At 51.5% G+C, this 27,600-nt stretch overlaps 2 protein-coding genes across 3 annotated transcripts in view; one reads left to right on the forward strand and one right to left on the reverse strand.

Moving 5' to 3' along the window:
- The first annotated feature begins 648 nt into the window (after positions 1-648).
- On the forward strand, positions 649-21,924 carry tnpo2b (transportin 2b). Of its 2 annotated transcripts, none has more exons than XM_079729189.1 (24): positions 649-815; positions 1,332-1,431; positions 2,019-2,094; positions 2,197-2,346; positions 2,788-2,894; positions 4,222-4,355; positions 4,652-4,733; positions 5,084-5,206; positions 5,583-5,701; positions 5,789-5,849; positions 6,016-6,187; positions 8,390-8,542; positions 10,248-10,473; positions 11,185-11,356; positions 11,697-11,891; positions 14,325-14,483; positions 15,245-15,332; positions 16,132-16,254; positions 16,588-16,683; positions 19,280-19,355; positions 19,637-19,736; positions 19,808-19,882; positions 20,264-20,390; positions 20,541-21,924. In XM_079729189.1, the coding sequence occupies exons 2-23, from the start codon at positions 1,333-1,335 to the stop codon at positions 20,369-20,371; spliced, it is 2,694 nt and encodes an 897-aa protein (XP_079585315.1). In that variant the 5' UTR covers positions 649-815; position 1,332; the 3' UTR covers positions 20,372-20,390; positions 20,541-21,924. The 2 variants fall into 2 exon arrangements, with proteins under 2 accessions (XP_079585315.1, XP_079585316.1); XM_079729190.1 differs by having other exon boundaries at positions 16,132-16,230.
- Positions 21,925-23,744: 1,820 nt separating this feature from the next.
- The window catches only part of nherf2 (NHERF family PDZ scaffold protein 2), an 8,628-nt gene continuing 4,772 nt past the window's right edge, over positions 23,745-27,600 (reverse strand). The window contains exons 3-6 of the mRNA XM_079728858.1: positions 26,075-26,284; positions 25,502-25,655; positions 24,447-24,667; positions 23,745-24,288 (exon numbers count right to left, since the gene is read on the reverse strand). Of these exons, the coding sequence (XP_079584984.1) occupies positions 24,121-24,288; positions 24,447-24,667; positions 25,502-25,655; positions 26,075-26,284 (753 nt within the window). The 3' untranslated portion in view covers positions 23,745-24,120. The remainder of the gene's footprint in view (positions 24,289-24,446; positions 24,668-25,501; positions 25,656-26,074; positions 26,285-27,600) is intronic.

Raw genomic sequence — 27,600 nt, forward strand, 5'->3', positions numbered from 1 at the left:
AATGGACCTCCCACTGCCCCATACTCAGTCTAATGGACCTCCCACTGCCCCATACTCAGTCTAATGGACCTCAGATTGTCTAATTTGTCCCTGTCTCAATCATTTATTAAATCATTGAGACAGTCAGTTTGTTTTCTTCTCATCGCCTGTGTTATCTCCTGGAAATGTTATTGTCTGCGTTCACAATAGAAACGTACAATTGTTTATCGGTATGAATATTTAATAAAGCTGTTTGAAGTTGGTGTTAAAGACGTCTAGCCTATTATCTCTTTGAACTTGTGTCAGTCTATATTGTGCGTGAAAACGTGGAACACACTAACACTATGAAATGAAAGCCCCGAAACATTGTGAAAACTTCAATCGGTAAATAACAATCTCTGCATCCAATGCAGGACAGGACCTGCGGGTCGTGGAAGGTGGTGTCTAGCACCATCTGGTGGTCGCATATGGCAATGAACACAGCCAAATAATTTGACATGTCAATTAAAAATAAGCATTCGGTACAACCGCATTCAAACGAAAATATCGTTGAACATTCTAGGAAATATACTGCTGCTGTTTATGATTTAATGTTTCTGTCGGTGGGATTCGACCGGCATGAGCTTGAGCGGAGGACGGAAGCCGCGTGTAGACATCTGCTCACCGGCGGGACGCGAACCCTCACAGATCAGCTAGCGTAGCTCGGTACTGCTTGTATCGTTCACCGGCCTAATACACTCAGATCGATCTGTCGTTATCGATTACGTCGAAGGGATAGTAATTGTTCGGGCAGAACTCCTCGTCAGTCTCCAGGAGAGTGATCTCATATCGACCAGGTAAAGCTTTGGCGGTACTTTACATGGAGCTAGGAGCTAGCTCCCGGCTAACCGACAGAGACACGCGTCGGTCGGGATCACAACGTCTGTCTGCGTCTGTACTGAGGAATGCGGTCCAGGTTTAGGATCTCTCCTCCACTGTGTCTGTGTAGTCCCGGTCGTCGAGAACAACGTCCTCTAGTGTGTTAGCTGCTAGCTGCTAGCGGGCTGTGAGGCCGTCCGGCCCGGGGTTCAGTTAGGCTAATAGAGCAGCTAGGGTAGAAACAGAGCATTAACGCCACACTGCACAGTCCTGGGTTAAAGTCAGCCAGGGGAACTGACCGCCACAGCTGACCCAGCTGGACGTTGGGTTGCATGGCGGGTAAATCTGTACCGCAGTTTACCTGACAACAAAGGCCCCCTGGTTACCTGGACGTCAAAGTTAATGATGAGTTGAACGATGTGCGACTATATGAACCAGCCGCTCAGCCTTCAACAGCAGGATTCATCCACATGTCTGTCTGTCTGTCTGTACAGGATGGAGTGGCAGCCGGACGAACAGGGTCTGCAGCAAGTTCTTCAGCTGCTGAAGGACTCCCAGTCCCCAGACACTGCAACCCAGAGAGCTGTCCAGGAAGTATCCTACGAGTCTAATGTACACACCTGTCTAATGTATACACCTAACCCCTCTAATGTACATAACTAACCCCTCTAATGTACATAACTAACCCCTCTAATGTACATAACTAACCCCTCTAATGTACACAACTAACCCCTAATGTACATACCTAACCCATCTAATTTAAACACCTAACCCATCTAATGTAGACACTCCAATGTACACACCTAACCCCTAATGTGTCTCATAAGAGATCTGGGGTACAATGACTAGAGATGTGGGGTACAGTGAGTGTGTAGAGATGTGGGGTACAGTGAGTGTGTAGAGATGTGGGGTACAGTGAGTGTGTAGAGATGTGGGGTACAGTGAGTGTTTCATTAGTGATGTGGGGTACAGTGAGTGTAGAGATGTGGGGTACAGTGACTGTAGAGATGTGGGGTACAGTGAGTGTTTCATTAGTGATGTGGGATACAGTGTGTAGAGATGTAGGGTACAGTGAGTTTCATTAGAGATGTGGGGTACAGTGACTATGTAGAGATGTGGGGTACAGTGACTGTGTTTTAGCTCCCTTATCCCTTGGTTGAGTTCCTTAACCAAGCCCCCAGAAACTCGAACAGCTGAACCAGTTTCCGGACTTCAACAATTATCTCATCTTTGTCTTAACAAGCCTCAAGTCAGAAGGTGTGTCTCTTTAGTACAACTCTATCGCCCAGTATTTAACTCATCTGGATACTCTGAACCTGAGGCGTCTATGTCCCGCCCCATGACCCCCCCCCCCCCCAGATGAGCCGACCCGGTCCCTCAGCGGGCTCATCCTGAAGAACAACGTGAAGGCCCACTACCAGAGCTTCCCCCCCACCGTGGCCGACTTCATCAAGAGGGAATGCCTGAACAACATCGGGGACCCCTCTCCGCTGATCAGAGCCACCATAGGTGAGGGCTGGGAGCTCCGCCCGCAGGGAGCAGGCTTGCTCGGGTCCATGTATATCGGGTCCTTATATTGCCGGGCGGAAAAGAGCGAGAGCTGTAATCGCTACCAAAAGATTAAAGACTCACCTGTTCAGGGTTCACCTGGACTCTGCATACCCCCCCTCCCCTCTTACACACTTATTGTATGGTGTACGTCTTAGCACTTAAAAATAGTACGTAGCATTGTGTAGCATCTTATCCTAGCTATCATGTTGTACGGGGAATGGGTTAACCTAGTGACTTACTGTACCCACAGAGATATATTGTTGTTTCCCTTTCTTCTGACTAATGTACTTATTGAAATGGCTCTGATTAAAGCGTCAGGTAAGACCCCTAAATGTGAATGTAATGACCTCTAGTTGATGGTCTAGTGCTCACCTTCTCCTCGCTGTTGTGGTCGGCCAGGCATCCTGATCACCACCATCGCTTCCAAGGGAGAGCTCCAGATGTGGCCGGAGCTGCTGCCTCAGCTCTGCAACCTGCTCAACTCTGAAGATTACAACACCTGCGAGGTTAGACCCAGAGCCTTTATACACCCTGGTCACCGCAGTGTAACCACCCAGAGCCTTTATACACCCTGGTCACCGCAGTGTAACCACCCAGAGCCTTTATACACCCTGGTCACCGCAGTGTAACCACCCAGAGCCTTTATACACCCTGGTCACCACAGTGTAACCACCCAGAGCCTTTATACACCCTGGTCACCGCAGTGTAACCACCCAGAGCCTTTATACACCCTGGTCACCGCAGTGTAACCACCCAGAGCCCTTATACACCCTGGTCACCGCAGTGTAACCACCCAGAGCCTTTATACACCCTGGTCACCGCAGTGTAACCACCCAGAGCCTTTATACACCCTGGTCACCGCAGTGTAACCACCCAGAGCCTTTATACACCCTGGTCACCGCAGTGTAACCACCCAGAGCCTTTATACACCCTGGTCACCGCAGTGTAACCACCCAGAGCCTTTATACACCCTGGTCACCGCAGTGTAACCACCCAGAGCCCTTATACACCCTGGTCACCGCAGTGTAACCACCCAGAGCCTTTATACACCCTGGTCACCGCAGTGTAACCACCCAGAGCCTTTATACACCCTGGTCACCGCAGTTTAACACCCAGGGCCTTTATACACCCTGGTCACCGCAGTGTAACCACCCAGAGCCTTTATACACCCTGGTCACCGCAGTGTAACCACCCAGAGCCTTTATACACCCTGGTCACCGCAGTTTAACACCCAGGGCCTTTATACACCCTGGTCACCGCAGTGTAACCACCCAGAGCCTTTATACACCCTGGTCACCGCAGTGTAACCACCCAGAGCCTTTATACACCCTGGTCACCGCAGTGTAACCACCCAGAGCCTTTATACACCCTGGTCACCGCAGTGTAACCACCCAGAGCCTTTATACACCCTGGTCACCGCAGTGTAACCACCCAGAGCCTTTATTCACCCTGGTCACCACAGTGTAACCACCCAGAGCCTTTATACACCCTGGTCACCACAGTGTAACCACCCAGAGCCTTTATACACCCTGATGTATGCAGACTTTGGTTGAATCTGTCAAAGAACGTGGCAGACCAACGTTATTGTTTAACATGACAGGTGAATGTTTAACTCCTGTACCAGCCAGGGGAGCTAAGCCATTTCCGTCACAGACTAATGAAGTACAGATTGGCGATATGAAGAGTGAGCGGCACAAAGCCATCGCTGGCGGTGCTTAGCATTCATTGGAGGAATATAACTGATGTGTAAATAACGATCACCTTTCCTGTGGTGGGAGGAGTCGCACCTTAACTCCGCCTACCTGCCCATCATGTGTGACCTCTGACCTCCAGGGCTCGTTCGGGGCGCTGCAGAAGATCTGCGAGGACTCGTCAGAACTCCTGGACAGCGAGGCTCTGAACCGGCCGCTCAACATCATGATCCCCAAGTTCCTGCAGTTCTTCAAGCACTGCAGTCCTAAGATCAGGTAGGCTGAGACCGGCTCCTCCTCCTCCTCCTCCTCCTCCACCTGCTCCATCAGGACCTGACCTGACTTCACCTCCTCTTCCTCCTCCTCCTCCTCCTCCTCCTCCTCCTCCTCCTCCTCCTCTACCTGATCCATCAGGACCTGACCTCACCACCTCCTCCTCCTCCTCTCGTCAGGACCTGACCTGACTTCACCTCCTCCTTCCTCCTCAGGTCTTCCTGTAACTCGTCTTGCTCTAAGCCCTGTCGTCTGCCCCCAGGTCTTACTGTAACTCGTCTGACTGTAACTCCCCTCAGGTCTCACGCCATCGCGTGTGTGAACCAGTTCATCATCGGACGCGCCCAGGCTCTGATGGACAACATCGACACCTTCATCGAGGTAGGAGCCCCATGATGTAGCGTCTGCCCTCCAGATGTTATGGTTTGTTTTGACGCTCCACAGTTGTCCCTCTTGCCCCAGATGTTTCTGGCTGACACCGGCCCGCCGCTGGCCTCATTCTAGAGATTACAGGGGCTGTAAGCAGCTTTGGGCTAAAGAAAGAACGCTCAAGTTCAAGATTATCATGTGCTGTAACCGTTTGAAGATGATTATCCAATGTCAGTTTGAGGAAGATATTAATAGGATGTGATAATTAATGTAATTACTAATGTATTCAGTGTATGCAAGCTCCATGTTTATATATCAGTAATGGAAGGGTTCTCCTCCACCCCCTCTCCTCCGCCCTCCAGAGCCTGTTTGCTCTGGCCGGTGATGAGGACAGCGAGGTCCGTAAGAACGTGTGCCGGGCGCTGGTCATGCTGCTGGAGGTCCGCATTGACCGCCTCATCCCCCACATGCACAGCATCATCCAGGTGAGACACCTTTACCTGTAACCTCAGGTGAGACGCCGCCTTAAAGGGCCAGTGTACCCTAAACATTAGGGCCTCTTACTTAAAGGGCCAGTGAACCCCAAACACTAGGGGCTCTTACTTAAAGGGCCAGTGAACCCCAAACAGTAGGGGCTCTTACTTAAAGGGCCAGTGAACCCCAAACAGTAGGGGCTCTTACTTAAAGGGCCAGTGAACCCCTAGTCCGTCTCATACGATGGTCGTTATAGAAAGCGATAAGGAGACAGGGGTTCACTGGCCCTGTAAGGAGGCCTACAGATGGTGGACCCCTGGATTAGAGTTCCTCGCCCTCTGTCCCCTGAGCGTACTCCGACCCTCAAGGCCTCCTCTCCCCTCCCAGTACATGCTGCAGCGGACCCAGGACCCCGATGAGAACGTGGCGCTGGAGGCCTGTGAGTTCTGGCTGACCCTGGCCGAGCAGCCCATCTGTAAGGAGGCACTGGCGGGCCACCTGGTGCAGTAAGTCCTGACCCAGACACGTTGAGTTGGGGATATTGTTGGGTTACTCTCCTGGTTCAAAGCGCTGAACCCTCCGGTTCTCCCCAGGTTGATCCCCATCCTGGTCAACGGGATGAAGTACTCTGAGATCGACATCATCCTCCTCAAGGTGAGGCCTCCACACGCCTCCTCCTCCCTCATGGTGGCGCTCTGTCTGTCTGTCTGTCTGTCTGTCTGTCTGTGTCTCTCCCCTCCTCCTCCCTCATGGTGGCGCTCTGTCTGTCTGTCTGTCTTTCTGTCTGTCTCTCTCCCCTCCTCCTCCTCCTGGTCTCCAGGGCGACGTGGAGGAGGACGAGGCAGTCCCAGACAGTGAGCAGGACATTAAGCCTCGCTTCCACAAGTCCCGAACCGTCACCCTGCAGCACGAGGGGGGGGAGGGCGAGGAGGGCGAGGACGACGAGGACGACGACGACGACGACGACGACACCCTGTCTGACTGGAACCTCCGTGAGTCATACCAGCCAGCCCCTAGCACCCTACCTACTGACACCCTGTCCACCCAGCACCCTACCTACTGACACCCTGTCCACCCAGCACCCTACCTACTGACACCCTGTCCACCCAGCACCCTACCTACTGACAGCCTGTCCACCCAGCACCCTACCTACTGACACTCTGTCCACCCAGCCCCTAGCACCCTACCTACTGACACCCTGTCCACCCAGCACCCTACCTACTGACACCCTGTCCACCCAGCACCCTACCTACTGACACCCTGTCCACCCAGCCCCTAGCACCCTACCTACTGACAGCACTGGTTCTCATAAGGGTCTCCTACCATGACTGCCATGTGTAGTGGCTTCACTCTTCTACTAATCCATTTGTATTGTTGTAGTTAGCAGGTTTTGGTTCAAAGCATTGATGTGATGGTTTATCTAAACCTGTTTCAGTTGTCAGGGCTGTACAGTGCGACAGTTTTGATCCAGTTGCTATTAAAATATATAACGTGTGAAGATAAATACAAGTCCACTCGCACCGGTGCGAAAGGGTGAGAAGGACCCGTGCCGAAAAAAATACGTCTTTCGGTACGGCTTTCAATGGCACTGCTAAGCGCGAGTGTGTGGGAGCATGATGGGAGTGATGCATGTAGGGAAATGTATTTCGAGTTATAGGCTCGCCAGTTCCGCTCAACTACTAAAAAACTACATTTCCCGAAACATTCGCACGTTGAGGAAGAGGCTTTGTAACGGTCGCGGGAAATTCACTTTTTAAGCCAAAAAGGAAAAATGAAAAGGTATTTCTCAGTATTCAGAAGTTCTTCTTCATCAAATAAAGATGGAAACTTTGGAAAAAAATCCACGTATGGAAGAGATTGACTCGGCGACCACAAGCACGGAACTGGCCCCTTCGGACGAAGCCGACTCCCCCCATGACTCCGTCTCGGCCAACCGGAAAACGTACAGGTTTAACTCCCAGTGGTTAAAAACTTTCAATTGGCTGGTCTACGACCAATCCAAGAAGTCTATGTTTTGTAAATATTGCCTCGAGGCAGGGGAAAGGACATCTGGGAAGACACCCTACATTACAGGGAACACTATTTTCAAGAGGGACAACATCACTAAGCACAACTTGTCAAAGCGACACATCGCTTGCCGGGAGGCTTTTTTGGCAAAAACACAGGTTAACTGTGCTGGTTCGATCACCGCTGCTGGGAGCAAACAAAACCAAAGCATGAACGAGGACATAATTAGGGGAATCAAAATTAAAATGAATATTGCGTACTGCATCGCCGAGGAGGAGCTCCCGTTCACTAAATTCGCTTCATTAATTCTACTACATGAAAAAAGGCTCTCATAGTCACTTTACTATTTAATATGTTCATTGTCATTTTACTGTTGTTAAATTTGTTCAAATTGTGTTACTTTTGTATATACGTCCTATTCTGTTCATATAGTTATATCTGAATAAAATATTTCTTTTGACTATATGTGTGCTACCAACATTTTTTCTGTGCTACTGAATTTTTTTGTTTGCTAGCACCAGTGCTACCACTTTAAAAGTAAGCGTACAGCTCTGGTTGTAGTGAACAGGTCTGGGGTAAAGCGTGGATGTGATGGTTTGTAGCTAACAGGTTCTGTGATGGTTTATTTCAACGTATTGTTGTAGCTAACAGGTTCTGTGATGGTTTATTTCAACGTATTGTTGTAGCTAACAGGTTCTGCGATGGTTTATCTCAACGTATTGTTGTAGCTAACAGGATCTGTGATGGTTTATCTCAACGTATTGTTGTAGCTAACAGGTTCTGTGATGGTTTATTTCAACGTATCTTTGTAGCTAACAGGTTCTGTGATGGTTTATTTCAACGTATTGTTGTAGCTAACAGGTTCTGTGATGGTTTATTTCAACGTATCTTTGTAGCTAACAGGTTCTGTGATGGTTTATTTCAACGTATTGTTGTAGCTAACAGGTTCTGTGATGGTTTATCTCAACGTATTGTTGTAGCTAACAGGTTCTGCGATGGTTTATCTCAACGTATTGTTGTAGCTAACAGGATCTGTGATGGTTTATCTCAACGTATTGTTGTAGCTAACAGGTTCTGTGATGGTTTATTTCAACGTATTGTTGTAGCTAACAGGTTCTGCGATGGTTTATCTCAACGTATTGTTGTAGCTAACAGGTTCTGCGATGGTTTATCTCAACGTGTTTCAGGGAAGTGTTCAGCAGCGGCGTTGGACGTCCTGGCCAACGTGTTCAGAGACGAGCTGCTGCCCCACCTGCTCCCTCTGCTCAAAGGCCTCCTCTTCCACCCCGACTGGGTCATCAAGGAGTCTGGCATCTTGGTACTGGGGGCCATCGCAGAGGGTGAGATTAACAGAGCTACACAACATAATGCAATAAGACAACAGCTACACAACATAACGCTGTAAGACAACAGAGCTACACAACATAATGCAATAAGACAACAGCTACACAACATAACGCTATAAGACAACAGAGCTACACAACATAACGCTATAAGACAACAGAGCTACACAACATAATGCCATAAGACAACAGAGCTACACAACATAATGCAATAAGACAACAGTTACACAACATAACGCTATAAGACAACAGAGCTACACAACATAACGCCATAAGACAACAGAGCTACACAACATAACGCTATAAGATAACAGAGCTACACAACATAATGCAATAAGAACAGTTACACAACATAATGCAATAAGACAACAGCTACACAACATAACGCTATAAGACAACAGTTACACAACATAATGCAATAAGACAACAGCTACACAACATAACGCTATAAGACAACAGAGCTACACAACAAAATGCCATAAGACAACAGCTACACAACATAATGCCATAAGACAACAGCTACACAACATAACGCTATAAGACAACAGCTACACAACATAACGCTATAAGATAACACAGAGCTACACAACATAAAGCTATAAGACAACAGCTACACAACATAATGCCATAAGACAACAGCTACACAACATAATGCCATAAGACAACAGCTACACAACATAACGCTATAAGATAACAGAGCTGCACAACATAACGCTATAAGATAACAGCTACACAACATAATGCTATAAGAAACAGTTACACAACATAACGCTATAAGATAACAGCTACACAACATAATGCTATAAGATAACAGCTACACAACATAATACTATAAGATAACAGCTACACAACATAATGCTATAAGAAACAGTTACACAACATAACCCTATAAGATAACAGCTACACAACATAATACTATAAGATAACAGCTACACAACATAATGCTATAAGATAACAGCTACACAACATAATGCTATAAGATAACAGCTACACAACATAATGCTATAAGAAACAGTTACACAACATAACGCTATAAGATAACAGCTACACAACATAATACTATAAGATAACAGCTACACAACATAATGCTATAAGAAACAGTTACACAACATAACGCTTTAAGATAACAGCTACACAACATAATGCTATAAGAAACAGTTACACAACATAACGCTATAAGATAACATAGTCAAACAACATAATGCTATAAAATAAGTTACACAACATAATGCTATAAGATAACATAGTCAAACAACATAATGCTATAAAATAAGTTACACAACATAATGCTATAAGATAACATAGTCAAACAACATAATGCCTATAGGATGATTATTATCATGGTTACACAAAAGAATGCCTCAATAATGAGTGAAAAGGTTTTTTCAGCCTACATGTAATAAGCAGTGCATGGCTGTGATGCTTGGGTAGTATCTGTTCTGCCTTGTTGATGGACTCTGAACAGCCACCCCCCCACCCCTCTTACGAACTGATTGTATGTCGTACGTCATGGCACTTAAAAACAGTTCTTAGCATGGTGTAGCATCTTACCCCAGCGATCTCTGTTGTACACATGGGTCAGAGATGTGCTGTTTCTCCTTCTCCTGCCTAATGTACTCACTGTGTGTGGTCTGGGTCGGAGCGTCTGCCCAGGCCCTGCCTAATGAGGGGTTGTGACCACAGCAGTGTCGTCTGTCCCCAGGCTGCATGCAGGGCATGGTGCCCTACCTCCCCGAGCTCATGCCCCACCTCATCCAGTGTCTGTGTGACAAGAAGGCCCTGGTGCGCTCCATCGCCTGCTGGACCCTCAGCCGCTACGCCCACTGGGTGGTGTCCCAGCCCCCCGACGCCCACCTCAAGCCCCTCATGACCCAGCTGCTCAAACGCATCCTGGACGGGAACAAGAGGGTGCAGGAGGCCGCCTGCAGGTAAGAGGGGGGGGTGCCTTCACCACCCTAGAGGAGGAGGTGTGCACGGAGCTGGTCCCCTAACTTACCTTCAGGTCCTGGTCCTGGTCCAGGTCCAGGTCCTGGTCCTGGTCCTGGTCCAGGTCCTGGTCCTGGTCCTGGTCCTGGTCCCGGTCCCTGTCTGGGTCCCTGTCCCTGTCCTGGTCCTGGTCCTGGTCCAGGTCCTGGTCCCGGTCCCTGTCCGGGTTCCTGTCCCTGTCCTGGTCCTGGTCCTGGTCCAGGTCCTGGTCCTGGTCCTGGTCCTGGTCCAGGTCCTGGTCCTGGTCCTGGTCCTGGTCCCGGTCCCGGTCTGGGTCCGGGTCCCTGGTCCTGGTCCTGGTCCTGGTCCTGGTCCTGGTCCTGATCCAGGTCCTGGTCCTGGTCCTGGTCCAGGTCCTGGTCCTGGTCCTGGTCCAGGTCCCGGTCCGGGTCCCGGTCCCGGTCCTGGTCCTGGTCCCGGTCCCGGTCCTGGTCCCGGTCCTGGTCCTGGTCCTGGTCCTGGTCCCGGTCCCGGTCTAGGTCCTGGTCCCGGTCCCGGTCCCGGTCTGGGTCCCTGTCCCTGTCCTGGTCCTGGTCCTGGTCCAGGTCCTGGTCCTGGTCCAGGTCCCGGTCCGGGTCCCGGTCCCGGTCCCGGTCCTGGTCCTGGTCCAGGTCCTGGTCCTGGTCCTTGTCTAACCCCGTGTCCCCCCCCAGTGCGTTCGCCACCCTGGAGGAGGAGGCGTGCACGGAGCTGGTTCCCTACCTTAGCTTCATCCTGGACACGCTGGTGTTCGCCTTCGGGAAGTACCAGCACAAGAACCTGCTGATCCTGTACGACGCCATCGGGACCCTGGCCGACTCGGTGGGCCACCACCTCAACCAGCCGGTGAGCAGGGACCTCTGACCTTTACTGACCCCAACCAGCCGGTCAGCAGTGACCTCTGACCTTTACTGACCCCAACCAGCCGGTCAGCAGTGACCTCTGACCTTTACTGACCCCAACCAGCCGCTCAGCAGTGACCTCTGACCTTTACTGACCCCAACCAGCCGGTCAGCAGGGACCTCTGACCTTTACTGACCCCAACCAGCCGGTGAGCAGTGACCTCTGACCTTTACTGACCACCACCTCAACCCGCCAGTGGGTGATGACCTCCATGACCTCTTACCTTATCCTCTCTGAGGGCCCTGGGACCTCCGCCATGACCTCTGACCCTTGCCCTGTGCAGGAGTACATCCAGAAGCTGATGCCGCCGCTGATCGCCAAGTGGAACGAGCTGAAGGACGAGGACAAGGACCTCTTCCCTCTGCTGGAGTGCCTGAGCTCCGTGGCCACGGCCCTGCAGAGCGGCTTCCTGCCGTACTGCGAGCCCGTCTACCAGCGCTGCGTCACGTTGGTGCAGAAGACCCTAGCCCAGGCCATGGTCAGTGGGGCTATTGCTCTTCTTAGGGTTTATTCTTTCCTCATAGATACTCCATTCCACCTTTTAAAATGGTCCTATTAGCTTGGGATTGGGTCTTACCATTAAATTTTTTGAAATATTTTAAACCTTTTAAGATATTCTACTTTTAAAATATTATTTTTCACAATGGAATAGCCGTCCGCCCATCCGCTGCCACTTCATAACTTCGTCTATTTAACCGTTGACCTCAGTTCAAAGGGTTAGGGTTAGAGATGGGCGATATGGCCTAAAATCCATATTGCGATATACATTGCAGCCTCTTGCGATAACGATATATATCACGATATAAAATCATAAAATAACCGTTTCAGAACAGGTTACATAGACCCTAAGGAAAGCCAAACTGCTAAATGTATTTAAAAAAAAAGAGAAATATAGTATGTCATTTCGAGAACATTTATTGTGAAACACTGTAATCATACAACATAATGTTGCAGATAAATAAAATTAGCATTGGGTTTCTTTCCTTTAGTGCAAACCATTCTAAAAGGCACTACACTTAGTTTAAGTCCTTGGTTCTTAAATGCCACCCAAGATGCAGAGAACAGGAAAAACGGGTGTCTTTCTAGATAAGGAACAGACTGTACTGACAATTAGGGATGGGCATGATTAATTGATGATCGATCATTGATTGTTAAGATTTTTGTCGATTACGTGATATTTTTAACCATCAAAAGGAGGTTGACCCAGCCGGAGAGGTGGTCTCGGAGACGTTGCTCAACATGGAGCAAAGAGGAGACGTCTTTGAACGTCTTTTGGATATTTGGGTCTGATATCCAAAAGACATTCCGTCTCCTCTTTGCTCCATGTTGAGCCACCACCCGACGGTCCGACAAAAGCAAGTAAAAAGTATGCTGGAAAACATAACTTAAAAATGCCGATGCATTTAACACATTCTGAGTCAGGATGAGGGAGAAGGAGTTGGACCAGTCCGCAGATCAATGTATATCACGCTGGATATCCATGATCGTTTACTTTCACCGGTGCTTCCCCCGCCCCTTTTTCTTTAAGGCTTTACTACGCCCCAGACCTTTTTGTCCAATGATTTAACCCATTCAGACCGGATCACGCATCAATGCGTGTTTACCATTAACCCATTTGTACCGGCTGCGCGGATCAACATTGTATCTACTAGGTACAATGCTGCGCCGCACAGCAGCCGGTACAAATGGGTTAACGTTCTTTGCACACATGCAGGTTTGTTGACGAATTCTGGCACTGTTGCGAAAATTGCAATGTGAAAAGAAATTGCACCAAACCAAAAATTAAACATTGTAATTTGCGTCATCAACATGCATTATCGCGATAGAATTAAAATCTCTATTGTAGGCCATTTTTTTATCGTTTATATCGTATATCGTTTATATCTCGCATTACTAGTTAGGGTTAGGGTTAGCCTAACCCTAACCCTCAGTTCAAACATTTTACCATCAACACACTTCATCTATCTCTAAACAGATTTGTTTCGTTATCATTTATACTTTTTTCAGAATCAAGTTTAATGTCATCCGCCTCATATATATTCAGTTGGTCTCATTGACTTCCATTGAGGCTCGAGCGTGATGACGTAATCCTGTGGTTCTCCTGTCTCACATGTTCCTCATCCTGTGGTTCTCCTGTCTCACATTTTCCTCATCCTGTGGTTCTCCTGTCTCACATGTTCCTCATCCTGTGGTTCTCCTGTCTCACATGTTCCTCATCCTGTGGTTCTCCTGTCTCACATGTTCCTCATCCTGTGGTTCTCCTGTCTCACATGTTCCTCATCCTTTGGTTCTCCTGTCTCACATGTTCCTCACCCTGTGGTTCTCCTGTCTCACATGTTCCTCATCCTGTGGTTCTCCTGTCTCACATGTTCCTCACCCTGTGGTTCTCCTGTCTCACATGTTCCTCACCCTGTGGTTCTCCTGTCTCACATGTTCCTCATCCTGTGGTTCTGCTGTCTCACATGTTCCTCACCGTGTGGTTCTACTTGTTAGGCTGTTCCTCACCGTGTGGTTCTACTTGTTAGGCTGTTCCTCACCGTGTGGTTCTACTTGTTAGGCTGTTCCTCACCGTGTGGTTCTACTTGTTAGGCTGTTCCTCACCGTGTGGTTCTACTTGTTAGGCTGTTCCTCACCGTGTGGTTCTACTTGTTAGGCTGTTCCTCACCCTGTGGTTCTACTTGTTAAGCTGTTCCTCACCCTGTGGTTCTACTTGTTAGGCTGTTCCTCACCGTGTGGTTCTACTTGTTAAGCTGTTCCTCACCGTGTGGTTCTACTTGTTAGGCTGTTCCTCACCCTGTGGTTCTACTTGTTAGGCTGTTCCTCACCCTGTGGTTCTACTTGTTAGGCTGTTCCTCACCCTGTGGTTCTACTTGTTAGGCTGTTCCTCACCGTGTGGTTCTCCTCCTCTTAGATGTACAGCCAGCAGCCGGACCAGTACGAGGCCCCAGACAAGGACTTCATGATCGTGGCCCTGGACCTGCTGAGCGGGCTGGCCGAGGGTCTGGGGGGCCACGTGGACACGCTGGTAGCCCGCAGCAACATCATGACCCTGCTGTTCCAGTGCATGCAGGTGAGGGGGGGGGCCGGGCTGAAGATCAACTCTATTGATCAGTTAAATCTGACCTGGACCCTGATCACTGTAGACAGAGCAGGACGTCTGGACACCAATACAACACTGTATATCAAATACAACGGCGTGTGTGTATCAAATACAACACTGTATATCAAATGCAACAGTGTGTGTGTCTCAAATACAACGGTGTGTGTGTATCAAATACAACGGTGTGTGTGTGTATCAAATACAACGGTGTGTGTGTGTATCAAATACAACGGTGTGTGTGTGTATCAAATACAACGGTGTGTGTGTATCAAATACAACGGTGTGTGTGTATCAAATACAACGGTGTGTGTGTATCAAATACAACGGTGTGTGTGTATCAAATACAACGGTGTGTGTGTATCAAATACAACGGTGTGTGTGTGTATCAAATACAACGGTGTGTGTGTATCAAATACAACGGTGTGTGTGTATCAAATACAACACTGTATATCAAATACAACACTGTATATCAAATGCAACAGTGTGTGTGTCTCAAATACAACGGTGTGTGTCTCAAATACAACGGTGTGTGTGTGTATCAAATACAACGGTGTGTGTGTGTATCAAATACAACGGTGTGTGTGTGTATCAAATGCAACACTGTATATCAAATACAACAGTGTGTGTGTGTGTGTCTCAAATGCAACATTGTGTGTGTATCAAATACTACATGGTGTGTGTGTGTATCAAATACAACACGGTGTGTATCAGAGCCTCTCTCCCCCTCTCAGGACACGATGCCCGAGGTAAGGCAGAGCTCCTTCGCTCTGCTGGGAGATCTGACCAAAGCCTGCTTCCTGCACGTCAAACCCTGTATCGGTAACTCACACGCACGCACGCACACACACACACATGGGGTGTAATGGTACACTGAAGTCACGGTTTGGTTCATACCTCGGTTCAGACATCACGGTTCGGTACGAGTTCAGTACAATGAAGGGAAAAGAAAAAATGCAGAATGAATTGTTTTTTATTGTCTCAGGTTGTACCACCTAGTGTCATACAGTCTCTCCCCTGAGCTAGCTGCCACAGCCTGAACTGGGTAATCTAAGATGTAAACAATAAGTACCCCACATCACCTCCAGACATGTCTTATTTATAAAAGTACACAGAATTTGCTCATTTCCAGGTGAGGGTGCGGGTCGGTTCTGCGCGGCTTGGTGGAGTAGTGAAGGTGTCGTTCGGCGCAGCTCAATTGCGGCTCGCGTTTCCACCGCCGACATTACCCTTATGGTGGGGGGGGTGAAGCTTTCGCCGTTGCCCAGAAACACCTCGCGGATAATGTGTTCGTTTATTATCTCCCTGTCTCACGGAAGTGTGATTCTGTCGACCAATCAACGCGCGTGTGTAGCTCGAACTTGCCGGCACCCTTTCAGGCGTCTCAGTTGTCCCTGACGATCGCGGATCTAACAGAAGTTCGGCTTTACATTAATTAATTTGCACGTCAGTTTTGTTTAATTTCATACCGTGTATTCTCTGTGTAAATCCATGCACCGAACCGTGACGTCTGTACCGATTCGGTTCGATGTATCGATACACCCCTAACACACACACTCGGCCGGTTGATAACCACCCCCCCATGCGTTCCTCTGACCTCTGACCCCTCTGTGCCCCCCAGCTGAGTTCATGCCCATCCTCGGCACCAACCTGAACCCAGAGTTCATCTCGGTGTGTAACAACGCCACCTGGGCCATCGGGGAGGTGTGCATGCAGATGGGTACGTCGGCCCCACAGCAGACATGTGTGTTCTGGTCGAGTCCTTCGCCTCTTCTTGGGTTCTTCTTTCGTTCTTCTTTGGTTCTGTGTCGTTTGATTGTTAATTTGAATATTATTATTATTATTATTACACCCAGTTCTAACCCCCTGCCTCAACTCTCTCTCTGTCTCCCCTCTCCCCTCTCTCCCCCCTCTCCCTCCCTCTCTCTCCCCCCCTCTCCCCTCTTCCCTCTCTCCCCCCTCTCCCCTCTTCCCTCTCTCCCCCCGTCTCCCTCCCTCTCTCTCCCCCCTCCCCCCCTCTCTCTCCCCCCCTCCCCCTCTCTCCCCCCTCTCCCCCCCTCTCCCCCTCTCTCTCCAGGTGTTGAGATGCAGCCGTACGTAGCGATGGTCCTCAACCAGCTGGTGGAGATCATCAACCGACCGAACACGCCCAAGACCCTGCTGGAGAACACTGGTACTCCCTCCCTCCCTCCCTCCCTCCCTCCCTCAGTCCCTCCCTCCCTCCCTCAGTCCCTCCCTCCCTCCCTCCCTCAGTCCCTCCCTCCCTCAGTCCCTCCCTCCCTCCCTCAGTCCCTCCCTCCCTCCCTCCCTCCCTCCCTCCCTCCCTCAGTCCCTCCCTCCCTCCCTCAGTCCCTCCCTCCCTCCCTCCCTCAGTCCCTCCCTCCCTCCCTCCCTCAGTCCCTCCCTCCCTCCCTCCCTCAGTCCCTCCCTCCCTCAGTCCCTCCTTCCCTCCCTCCCTCAGTCCCTCCCTCCCTCCGTCCCTCCCTCCCTCAGTCCCTCCCTCCCTCCCTCCCTCCCTCCCTCCCTCAGTCCCTCCCTCCCTCAGTCCCTCCTTCCCTCAGTCCCTCCCTCCCTCCCTCAGTCCCTCCCTCCCTCCCTCCCCCAGTCCCTCCCTCCCTCCCTCCCTCAGTCCCTCCTTCCCTCCCTCCCCCAGTCCCTCCCTCCCTCAGTCCCTCCCTCCCTCAGTCCCTCCTTCCCTCCCTCCCCCAGTCCCTCCCTCCCTCAGTCCCTCCTTCCCTCCCTCCCTCACTCCCTCCCTCCCTCCCTCCCTCCCTCCCTCAGTCCCTCCCTCCCTCCCTCAGTCCCTCCCTCCCTCCCTCCCTCAGTCCCTCCCTCCCTCCCTCCCTCAGTCCCTCCCTCCCTCCCTCCCTCAGTCCCTCCCTCAGTCCCTCCCTCCCTCAGTCCCTCCTTCCCTCCCTCCCTCAGTCCCTCCCTCCCTCCCTCAGTCCCTCCCTCCCTCAGTCCCTCCTTCCCTCCCTCCCTCAGTCCCTCCCTCCCTCCGTCCCTCCCTCCCTCAGTCCCTCCCTCCCTCCCTCCCTCCCTCCCTCCCTCAGTCCCTCCCTCCCTCAGTCCCTCCTTCCCTCAGTCCCTCCCTCCCTCCCTCAGTCCCTCCCTCCCTCCCTCCCCCAGTCCCTCCCTCCCTCCCTCCCTCAGTCCCTCCTTCCCTCCCTCCCCCAGTCCCTCCCTCCCTCAGTCCCTCCCTCCCTCAGTCCCTCCTTCCCTCCCTCCCCCAGTCCCTCCCTCCCTCAGTCCCTCCTTCCCTCCCTCCCTCAGTCCCTCCCTCCCTCAGTCCCTCCTTCCCTCCCTCCCTCAGTCCCTCCCTCCCTCCCTCCCTCAGTCCCTCCCTCCCTCCCTCCCTCCCTCAGTCCCTCCCTCCCTCAGTCCCTCCTTCCCTCCCTCCCTCAGTCCCTCCCTCCCTCAGTCCCTCCCTCCCTCCCTCCCCCAGTCCCTCCCTCCCTCAGTCCCTCCCTCCCTCCCTCAGTCCCTCCTTCCCTCCCTCCCCCAGTCCCTCCCTCCCTCAGTCCCTCCTTCCCTCCCTCCCTCCCTCCCTCAGTCCCTCCCTCCCTCCCTCAGTCCCTCCTTCCCTCCCTCCCTCAGTCCCTCCCTCCCTCCCTCAGTCCCTCCTTCCCTCCCTCCCTCAGTCCCTCCCTCCCTCCCTCCCTCAGTCCCTCCCTCCCTCCCTCAGTCCCTCCCTCCCTCCCTCCCTCCCCCAGTCCCTCCCTCCCTCCCTCCCTCAGTCCCTCCTTCCCTCCCTCCCCCAGTCCCTCCTTCCCTCCCTCCCCCAGTCCCTCCCTCCCTCAGTCCCTCCTTCCCTCCCTCCCTCAGTCCCTCCCTCCCTCAGTCCCTCCTTCCCTCCCTCCCTCAGTCCCTCCCTCCCTCCCTCAGTCCCTCCTTCCCTCCCTCCCCCAGTCCCTCCCTCCCTCAGTCCCTCCTTCCCTCCCTCCCTCAGTCCCTCCCTCCCTCCCTCAGTCCCTCCCTCCCTCCCTCCCTCAGTCCCTCCCTCCCTCAGTCCCTCCCTCCCTCCCTCCCTCCCTCCCTCAGTCCCTCCCTCCCTCAGTCCCTCCCTCCCTCCCTCCCTCAGTCCCTCCCTCCCTCCCTCCCTCAGTCCCTCCCTCCCTCAGTCCCTCCTTCCCTCCCTCCCTCCCTCCCTCCCTCAGTCCCTCCCTCCCTCCCTCCCTCCCTCCCTCAGTCCCTCCCTCCCTTCCTCCCTCCCTCCCTCCCTCCCTTCCTCCGGTTATCAGGTTGTTAGCGGTCTGGATGTCCCTCATGGTGGTCTGAGTGACAGCTCTCTGACCCTGTGGGTGACCTGTGAACCTGTGGGTGACCTCTGTCCCTCCTTCCCTCCCTCCCTCAGTCCCTCCCTCCTAACAGGGTCACAGGTTAACCTTGTTAACCTGTGACCCTGTTGTTAACCTGTGACCCTGTTGTTAACCTGTGACCCTGTTGTTGACCTGTGACCCTCTGGGTGACCTGTGACCCTGTTGTTGACCTGTGACCCTCTGGGTGACCTGTGACCCTGTGGGTGATCTGTGACCCTCTGGGTGACCTTTGACCCTGTGGGTGATCTGTGACCCTCTGGGTGACCTGTGACCCTGTTGTTGACCTGTGACCCTGTTGTTGACCTGTGACCCTCTGGGTGACCTGTGACCCTGTGGGTGATCTGTGACCCTCTGGGTGACCTGTGACCCTGTTGTTGACCTGTGACCCTCTGGGTGACCTGTGACCCTGTGGGTGACCTCTGACCCTGTGGGTGACCTGTGTCTCCTCAGCCATCACCATCGGGCGGCTGGGCTACGTATGTCCCCAGGAGGTGGCTCCCCTGCTCCCTCAGTTCATCAGGCCCTGGTGAGTCTCTCTCTTCCTCCTCTTCCTCCTCCCTGATACGAGGACTTGATACGTGAGTTTGAAGAGCCAGTGAGCCCACTTTTTCAGCGGGAATCAAACAGGATGTGATTTTAAAAAAAGGCTTGTTGGAACGAGAGTTCTTGGAAAGAGAGGGCTTGTTATCGCCATGGTTATAAGTGATGTTGTGTATTAAATGCGCAACGCACTATAGCGTTATGCTACAGCCCAACCCTCACCGCCCAGACAGAGCTCCCCTTAGTCCCTCCTCTCTCTCTCCTCAGGTGTACCTCTCTGCGGAACATCAGGGACAACGAGGAGAAGGACTCTGCGTTCCGCGGGATCTGCATGATGATTGGAGTGAACCCGGGCGGCGTGGTGCAGGTAGGAGGAGCTCAGAGGAGGTGGTCCCTGGTACTGATGTGTAGACGCTGACCTCCGCCTCTTCCTCTCAGGACTTTATCTTCTTCTGCGACGCCGTGGCCTCCTGGGTCAACCCCAAGGACGACCTCAGGGACATGTTCTACAAGGTGGGTCTGACCTCCTCCTCCCCCTGCTCCTCTCCTCTCCTCCTCCTCTCACTGCTCCTCTCCTCCTCCTCCTCCTCCTCCTGCTCCTCCTCCTCCTCCTCCTGCTCCTCTCCTCCTCCTCCTCCTCCCCCTGCTCCTCTCCTCCTCCTCCTCCTCCTCCTCCTCCTCCTGCTCCTCTCCTCCTCCTCCTCTCACTCCTCCTCTCCTCCTCCTCCTCCTCCTCCTGCTCCTCTCCTCCTCCTCCTCCTCCCCCTGCTCCTCTCCTCCTCCTACTCCTCCTGCTCCTCTCCTCCTCCTCCTCTCACTGCTCCTCTCCTCCTCCTCCTCCTCCTCCTCCTCCTCCTGCTCCTCTCCTCCTCTCACTGCTCCTCTCCTCCTCAGATCCTCCATGGCTTTAAGGAGCAGGTGGGAGATGAGAACTGGCAGCAGTTCTCGGAGCAGTTCCCCCCCCTCCTGAAGGAGCGACTGGCAGCCTGCTACGGCGTTTAGAGCTCCCCCCCACCCAGAGGTAAGACCCCCCACCCAGAGGTAAGACCCCCCCATTAGAGGAGGAGATGCTGCTCATCTTGTATCTTCTCTGTTTTCTATTCCATGTTCTTATGGCTCCAACCTGTCTCACCTCCTGTCTCACCTCTTCCCTCCCGTCTGTGTGTTGCAGGTGAGCCAGAACGAGGAGGGTGAAACTCATCCATCTGTGTATTGCACTGCCCTGATCTGGGGGGGAGAGGGGTGCTATTGGCCACTCCCCCTGACGGACAGCCCCCACGCCCTATGTGTGTGTCCATAGAGGGAGGGAGGGCGGGAGGGGGGAGGGACAGGGACGCCTCTAGATTCACTAGGGACCCGACACAGAACAACCAAACTACCAGCTTAGGGACAGCTAGAGGGAGACGGGTCTAGAGGGACAGACAGGCTGCAGGGACAGACAGGTTAGATGTTGAGGGACAGCGAGCCAGTGAGGAGGGAGGGGTTGAGACAGGAAAGGGAAAGATAAGAGAAAAGAGATATGAGATAGAGACCAGGACAGGGAAAGAGAGATAAGTCGCCTTGTGAGAGGGGGACTGTCAGGTTTTTTTTTTTTTTAACGGGACACACACACACACACACACACACACACACACACACACACACACACACACACACACACACACACACACACACACACTGTGGCGGTGTTATTTAGTGACTATCTTTAGACCAACAGTAGTGTAGGGACAGACAGACGTCGGGTTGTCATGGGGGCGGGGGGGGGGACTCACATGTTCCATCTGTCTTCACTCCAGCTGGTATCTCCTCCTACGTCCTGCTGGTGTCTCCCACCCTGCTCCTCTATTCGGGAGGAGGAGCAGGGGAGGGCCTCTTTATACCACTTCACAATCCACCACCCTTCGGTTGTTTACTTAAGGTTTTCTGTGCATAAATGTGAGTGTGTGTGTCTGTGTGTCTGTGTGGTTGTGTTTGTGCATGTGCTGTTATTTTGTATATTCTTACTTTGACATTCTGTGTTAACGGTGTGAACTATGTATTGTTTTGATTATGGTACCGCGCTAAAACTTGACTCCCATCGCTACGTCCTTTTGCACCTGTTAACTGTGACCGTGTGTGTGCGTGTGTGTGTGTGTGTGTGTGTGTGTGTGTCTACATGTGTAACGATATCCATTGGAGGCCATAATGATATCTTAAGTGAACAGTGATTGTGTCATTGCAATCTTTCTAACGTTTTTAAATGGTCCATAACTTTTTTTTCCTTTGCTGCTGCTGATGATTTTTGGTTTCTGTAGTGAACGTAAAATCGCACAATTAACACAAAAAAGAATATTTGAATTAATGCTATTTTCAGTAACTGTTGTTTTGCACTTTTTTATTTTTTGTATGGACTATTATTTTTTTTTAACCTCACCCATAAAAGATGTGTTGACCCTGATGTCCGTGTTTGTCATGCTGTGTTGCTGTGATATTACGTGTCTGACTGGCAGTTATCCCGATACTTAATGGCAAATAAAAACAACTTGTGAAACTGCGACTAATCCGCACTTTTACAACGACTAACCTTGCCATATTACTGGTGTGTGAGTGAGTGTGTGTCCGTCAATTTCGCTGTGAGAGAAATTGCATGTGTGTAAGTGTGCATGAGTAATGCCAAGGAGCATGTTTTCTATTCTTTTCTAGTTAGAATGTGAACATCCAACATGCAGACTGCACATTCATTTGGAAAAGGGCTTTCGTTTTGCCCTCCTACTTTGTGTGCATGCGCTGTTGTCAACCTGACTGTGTGTGTGTGTGTGCACATATGCAAGCTGGTGTGGTGTGTTTTATAGTCCTATGATTTTACCCTTGACACGTCAACACCTCAGCCAGTAGGGGCGCTAGAGCCACTGCCAAAGACTAGAACACGTCCAACACAGCTGCTGTTAGCTTTGGATCAATAATGTTAGGAGGATTTCATCTTTTTGTTTAAGTCACTTATGAAGAGGATTTTTAGCGATAACTTGTCTACAGGGATTTATACATAGATATATTTTATTGACTCGCGGTGATGTGCTAGTTAATACTTTGTAGACATTTGGACACATAACAAATGTGATCTGATCCGACCAAAACTGTGATCCTTGAGATGTGATAGAGTAAATCAAATGAAGAGAAACACAATCTATAACCCCAATCTAGCTTCAGCCTTTCCTCACACGCTCCTGATGAAGAATGTTGTCTGTTTTGGTTTCTAGATCTTGCGTGTAGGCTTGTGGAGAGAGGGGTTCTGTTTGCATGATCACTTAGGTGACCTCGTAGAATGAAGGATACTGTGGCCCAATCATGCCTGTGCGAATGCTCAATGAAAATAAAATAATTTGGGTGTATTCAAACATTTTCTTATTTCTATGTACAATGGCTGAACTGCAGCTTTTAGTCCTCAAACGTATGCGTGTGTGTGTGTGTGTGGGGGGGGGGAGGCGGGCCAGTGTTGTGGTTGCTATGGTGATCTGTCTGACGTTGGAGCTGGAGGATGAGAAGAGCTTCCATCATCCTCCCGGTCTCTCGTTTCTTCTGATTGGTCGGTTCTGATCCCTCAGCGTGTGATGGGGGGACCCAATACAACGACCCCCGATGGCCTGGAGAGGCGGTCCCCTTCAGAACCAACATGTTTGTTATGAGGACTTTCTGTACAGTTCTCCCATAAAACACCTTGCAGGTGAGGTCTAAATGTATTGGAGCCAGATCTATATTGACCTGTCGATGTTACCATGATATATGTCCTCATGATATCAACCACATATAATAACACTTTTCTCTTGCAATTTTGCGCATATACATGTTAGGCATCCAACCCATACAGGAACATTTTGCATTATTTCTGCCTTACAAGAAACTAGACGATGTGGTTGTTTCTGAGGCCTTGTGGAGCGCGAGCGGGGATATCAGAAGAACGGTAAAGACCTTCAGTTCAGAGTGAGGAGGTCTGAGGACCAAAGCTTAAGATGGAGGACCATCATTGGTACAGTCTCCTCTCCCCCCTCTCCTCCTACTGACAGGACGTCCATTAGAGCCAATGATCATCTTATTTGATACGATAACCGTATTGGCCGACTTTCAGCAAAGGACCACAACTGTATGATTCAATCATGTTCCTTCCTAGGGGTAAGCATGTGTAGAAGTTGTCAAAAGCATTAACTATTCAGGTCTCCTCCAGGTCAGTGTGCTACTGTGATATGTGTAGGGAGGCACAGAGCCTGTGCATTAATATACTCCCCATGTACCGACATTTTCAAGCAAAGACAAATTGATCCATCCCACGTTTTGTCAAACAACTGGACGCATGTTTTACGCAGCGATTTATTGGTGACAGTGTTGATGAACGAGAGCCGTGCTAGGCTGATCCACTCCCGTCTCTCTAAAGGAAGAGGAACACTACTTTAACAGAACAATGACACTGGTTCTCAGGAGCAGACCTTAGTTACACCCTCCCCCCCGACCACAACCACCCTCCTCCTCGCTGCTCCTCTGAGCTCCCACAGGGCTGCTGTGGAGCAGAGACACAGGGGCCCTCATGGTGGTCTACAGGGGCCCTCATGGTGGTCTACAGGGGCCCTCATGGTGGTGGTCTACAGGGGCCCTCATGGTGGTCTACAGGGGCCCTCATGGTGGTCTACAGGGGCCCTCATGGTGGTCTACAGGGGCCCTCATGGTGGTCTACAGGGGCCCTCATGGTATCTCTGGACCTCACGTTGCTGTTCTCATGTCGCTCAGAAGTTGCTGAAGATCTCGTACTTCCTGCTCCAGTCCATAGGGGGCGCTCTCTTCTTGGTCCGCTTGGCCAAAGCCTTCTCTTTGGCCTCTGCTGCCGTGGGGCTCAGTCTGAGGCCGAACTCCAGGAAGGGGTCCTGGGCCTCCTTCTCGTCCTCGTCAGGGACCTGAGACACACACATCATGCATCATATATCATATATATAGTGTATATATATCATATATACCATATATACGTGATGGTATACCATGGTATACGTGATATACCATATCATATATCCTATATTTAATGTATAGAACAGGGCCTGATGGTCGAAGACCTCACCTGGACGCTCATGTCCGAGCTGCTGAGCTCTGATGGGGTGGTGGAGCTCCGGGAGGATTGCGACGCCCAGCTCCCATTGGTCGGGGTCTTAGGGGAGCTGCTTTTGATTGGTGAGTCGGTCACCATGATGTTGATGATTGGTGGCTCCGCTTTGGGGAGGGCCGCTGTGGGGGAGGGGTCCCGAGATGGGCTCCTTCTGATTGGCTCATCCACGGAGACTTCTGTCAGAGGAAGTTAACATGTGAAATTTTCATTTTTTATGAAAAACCTTTAAAACAAATTATTAGACGATTCAAGTTTCTAATTTGTATCCCTTTGCTTTCATTCTTTATCTTCTCATTGCCTAGTATTCTAAGTAGCTGAACTCTGAGGTAGTTACCCTGGAGGTGGGACCTCATCAGTCTCAGTAGTTTACCCTGGAGGTGGTCTCAGGAGGTAGTTTACGGTAGTTTACCCTGGAGGTGGGACCTCATCAGTCTCAGTAGTTTACCCTGGAGGTGGTCTCAGTCTCAGTAGTTTACCGTGGAGGTGGTCTCAGTAGTTTACCGTGGAGGTGGTCTCAGTAGTTTACCCTGGAGGTGGTCTCAGTAGTTTACCCTGGAGGTGGTCTCAGTAGTTTACCGTGGAGGTGTTCTCAGTAGTTTACCCTGGAGGTGGTCTCAGTAGTTTACCGTGGAGGTGGTCTCAGTCTCAGTAGTTTACCGTGGAGGTGGTCTCAGGAGGTAGTTTACCCTGGAGGTGGGACCTCATCAGTCTCAGTAGTTTACCCTGGAGGTGGGACCTCATCAGTCTCAGTAGTTTACCCTGGAGGTGGGACCTCATCAGTCTCAGTAGTTTACCCTGGAGGTGGGACCTCATCAGTCTCAGTAGTTTACCCTGGAGGTGGAACCTCATCAGTCTCAGTAGTTTACCCTGGAGGTGGGACCTCATCAGTCTCAGTAGTTTACCCTGGAGGTGGGACCTCATCAGTCTCAGTAGTTTACCCTGGAGGTGGGACCTCATCAGTCTCAGTAGTTTACCCTGGAGGTGGGACCTCATCAGTCTCAGTAATTTACCCTGGAGGTGTTGGCTGCTGGGCTCCACCGCCAGGTTGAGGAACAGCTCGTCGGTGTCGAGGTCGACCAGCAGCAGCCTCGTCTCTCGGCCGCCCTTCTGGATCAGAGCCACCACCTCCGCGTGATGCAGCCCGGCCACGCTCGCCCCGTTCACCTGGGGGGGGGGAAGGACACGCCCCGTAGTCGAGGTCACGATGCTGTTGGCTCAGGCTAGTCAGAGATTTATTTATTAGTGTCTCCCTCTTTCTGTTCTCTTCCTCCTAATGGAATTAACCATCAATCACCTTACGCAACACTGGATTCCTCCTCTGTCCAGCTTGTCACACACACACACACACACACACACACACACACACACACACACACCCGATCACAAACCTTCTTGAGCCTAATCCCTCTGTTAGAGACACGCAGGGCTGTCCTCCTCCTCCCGTCCCCCCCTTCCCCCTGGTCTCCCCCCGGTCTCCCGCTAGTCTCCACCCGGTCTCCCCCCTGGTCTCCCCCCTGTCTCCCCCCGGTCTCCCCTCTGTCTCCCCCCTGGTCTTCCCTTGTCTCCCCCCTGTCTCTCCCTACCTGCAGCAGCCGGTCCCCCTCCCTGACATCGGCCCTCTGGGCAGGGGATCCGGGGTCCACCGAGCCCACGAACTGGCCCCGCCGCGTCTTGTCGCTGTGGAGGTTGAAGCCGTAGCCGGGCTCCTCCCCCTGCTTGGTCAGGTGACACAGGCGGGGCACAAGCTCCGCCTCCTCCTCCCCCCACCCTGGGGGCGGCGACGCCTCGGCCGGCTGCGGGGGAGAGGAGCAGAAGACTCCCAGTAACTACCAGTAACTCCCAGTAACTACCAGTAACTAACAGTATCTCCCAGTAACTCCCAGTAACTACAAGTAACTCCCAGTAACTACCAGTAACTCCCAGTAACTACAAGTAACTACCAGTTACTACAAGTAACTCCCAGTAACTACAAGTAACTCCCAGTAACTCCCAGTAACTATCAGTAACTCCCAGTAACTACCAGTAACTAAAAGTAACTACCAGTAACTCCCAGTAACTACCAGTGACTCCCGGTAACGAAAGCAAACAATAGAAGCCACTGGGCCAGTTGTACAGGTCGACGCTGTTCACTGCATGGGGAAGCTTCCCGTGTCAATACAGCGTTGCTCTCAGCGTTGCATGTCGTCTCATAATGACTTCCTCCTCTGAGGCTGACTGAGTGAGAGGCTGAGAGAGGCTGAGAGGCATAGAGGCTGAGTGAGGCTGAGTGAGAGGCTGAGAGAGGCTGAGAGGCATAGAGGCTGAGTGAGGATGAGAGGCATAGAGGCTGAGTGAGGCTGAGTGAGGGTTAGAGGCTGACTGAGTGAGAGGCTGAGAGGCATAGAGGCTGAGTGAGGGTGAGAGGCATAGAGGCTGAGTGAGGATGAGAGGCATAGAGGCTGAGTGAGGCTGAGAGGCTGAGAGAGGCTGAGAGGGAGGCTGAGTGAGGGTGAGAGGCTGAGAGGGAGGCTGAGTGAGGGTGAGAGGCATAGAGGCTGAGTGAGGGTGAGAGGCTGAGAGGGAGGCTGAGTGAGGGTGAGAGGCATAGAGGCTGAGTGAGGGTGAGAGGCTGAGAGGGAGGCTGAGTGAGGGTGAGAGGCTGAGAGGGAGGCTGAGTGAGGGTTAGAGGCTGAGTGAGTGAGAGGCTGAGAGAGGCTGAGAGGCATAGAGGCTGAGTGAGGGTGAGAGGCTGAGTGAGGGTTAGAGGCTGAGTGAGTGAGAGGCTGAGAGGCATAGAGGCTGAGGGAGGATGAGAGGCTGACTGAGTGAGAGGCTGAGTGAGGGTTAGAGGCTGAGAGGGAGGCTGAGCGTGAGGCCGGCCTCAGCCCGTATTTATGCTGAGCTCCACTAAACAGAAGCCTTGACCTGAGTCCCTTTATGTTTGTACTTCAAACAAAGCCTCTCACACGCTCCTCCGGAGAACACACGGTGTTCATCGAGAGTCTCTTGTTGTTTTCACTGGAATTAATGTATTCCTCCATTACTTCACTTCTGCTGGGGTGTTTGTGTGTGTGTGCGTGCATTTGTGCGTGCCTTCGTGCAAGTTAGCAGCAAAGTTTCTGATTATCAA

The sequence above is a fragment of the Pollachius pollachius genome (assembly GCF_949987615.1).
Source record: "Pollachius pollachius genome assembly, chromosome: 2".
Lineage (NCBI taxonomy): Eukaryota > Metazoa > Chordata > Actinopteri > Gadiformes > Gadidae > Pollachius > Pollachius pollachius.

Bases quoted from the DNA above. Each gene is read 5' to 3' on its own strand.
- tnpo2b (XM_079729189.1), top strand. From the start codon at position 1,333: ATGGAGTGGCAGCCGGACGAACAGGGTCTGCAGCAAGTTCTTCAGCTG. The intron at 4,734-5,083 runs GTAGGAGCCCCA...TCCGCCCTCCAG, and splicing joins ACATCGACACCTTCATCGAG to AGCCTGTTTGCTCTGGCCGG. The intron at 19,356-19,636 runs GTGAGTCTCTCT...CTCTCTCCTCAG, and splicing joins CCTCAGTTCATCAGGCCCTG to GTGTACCTCTCTGCGGAACA.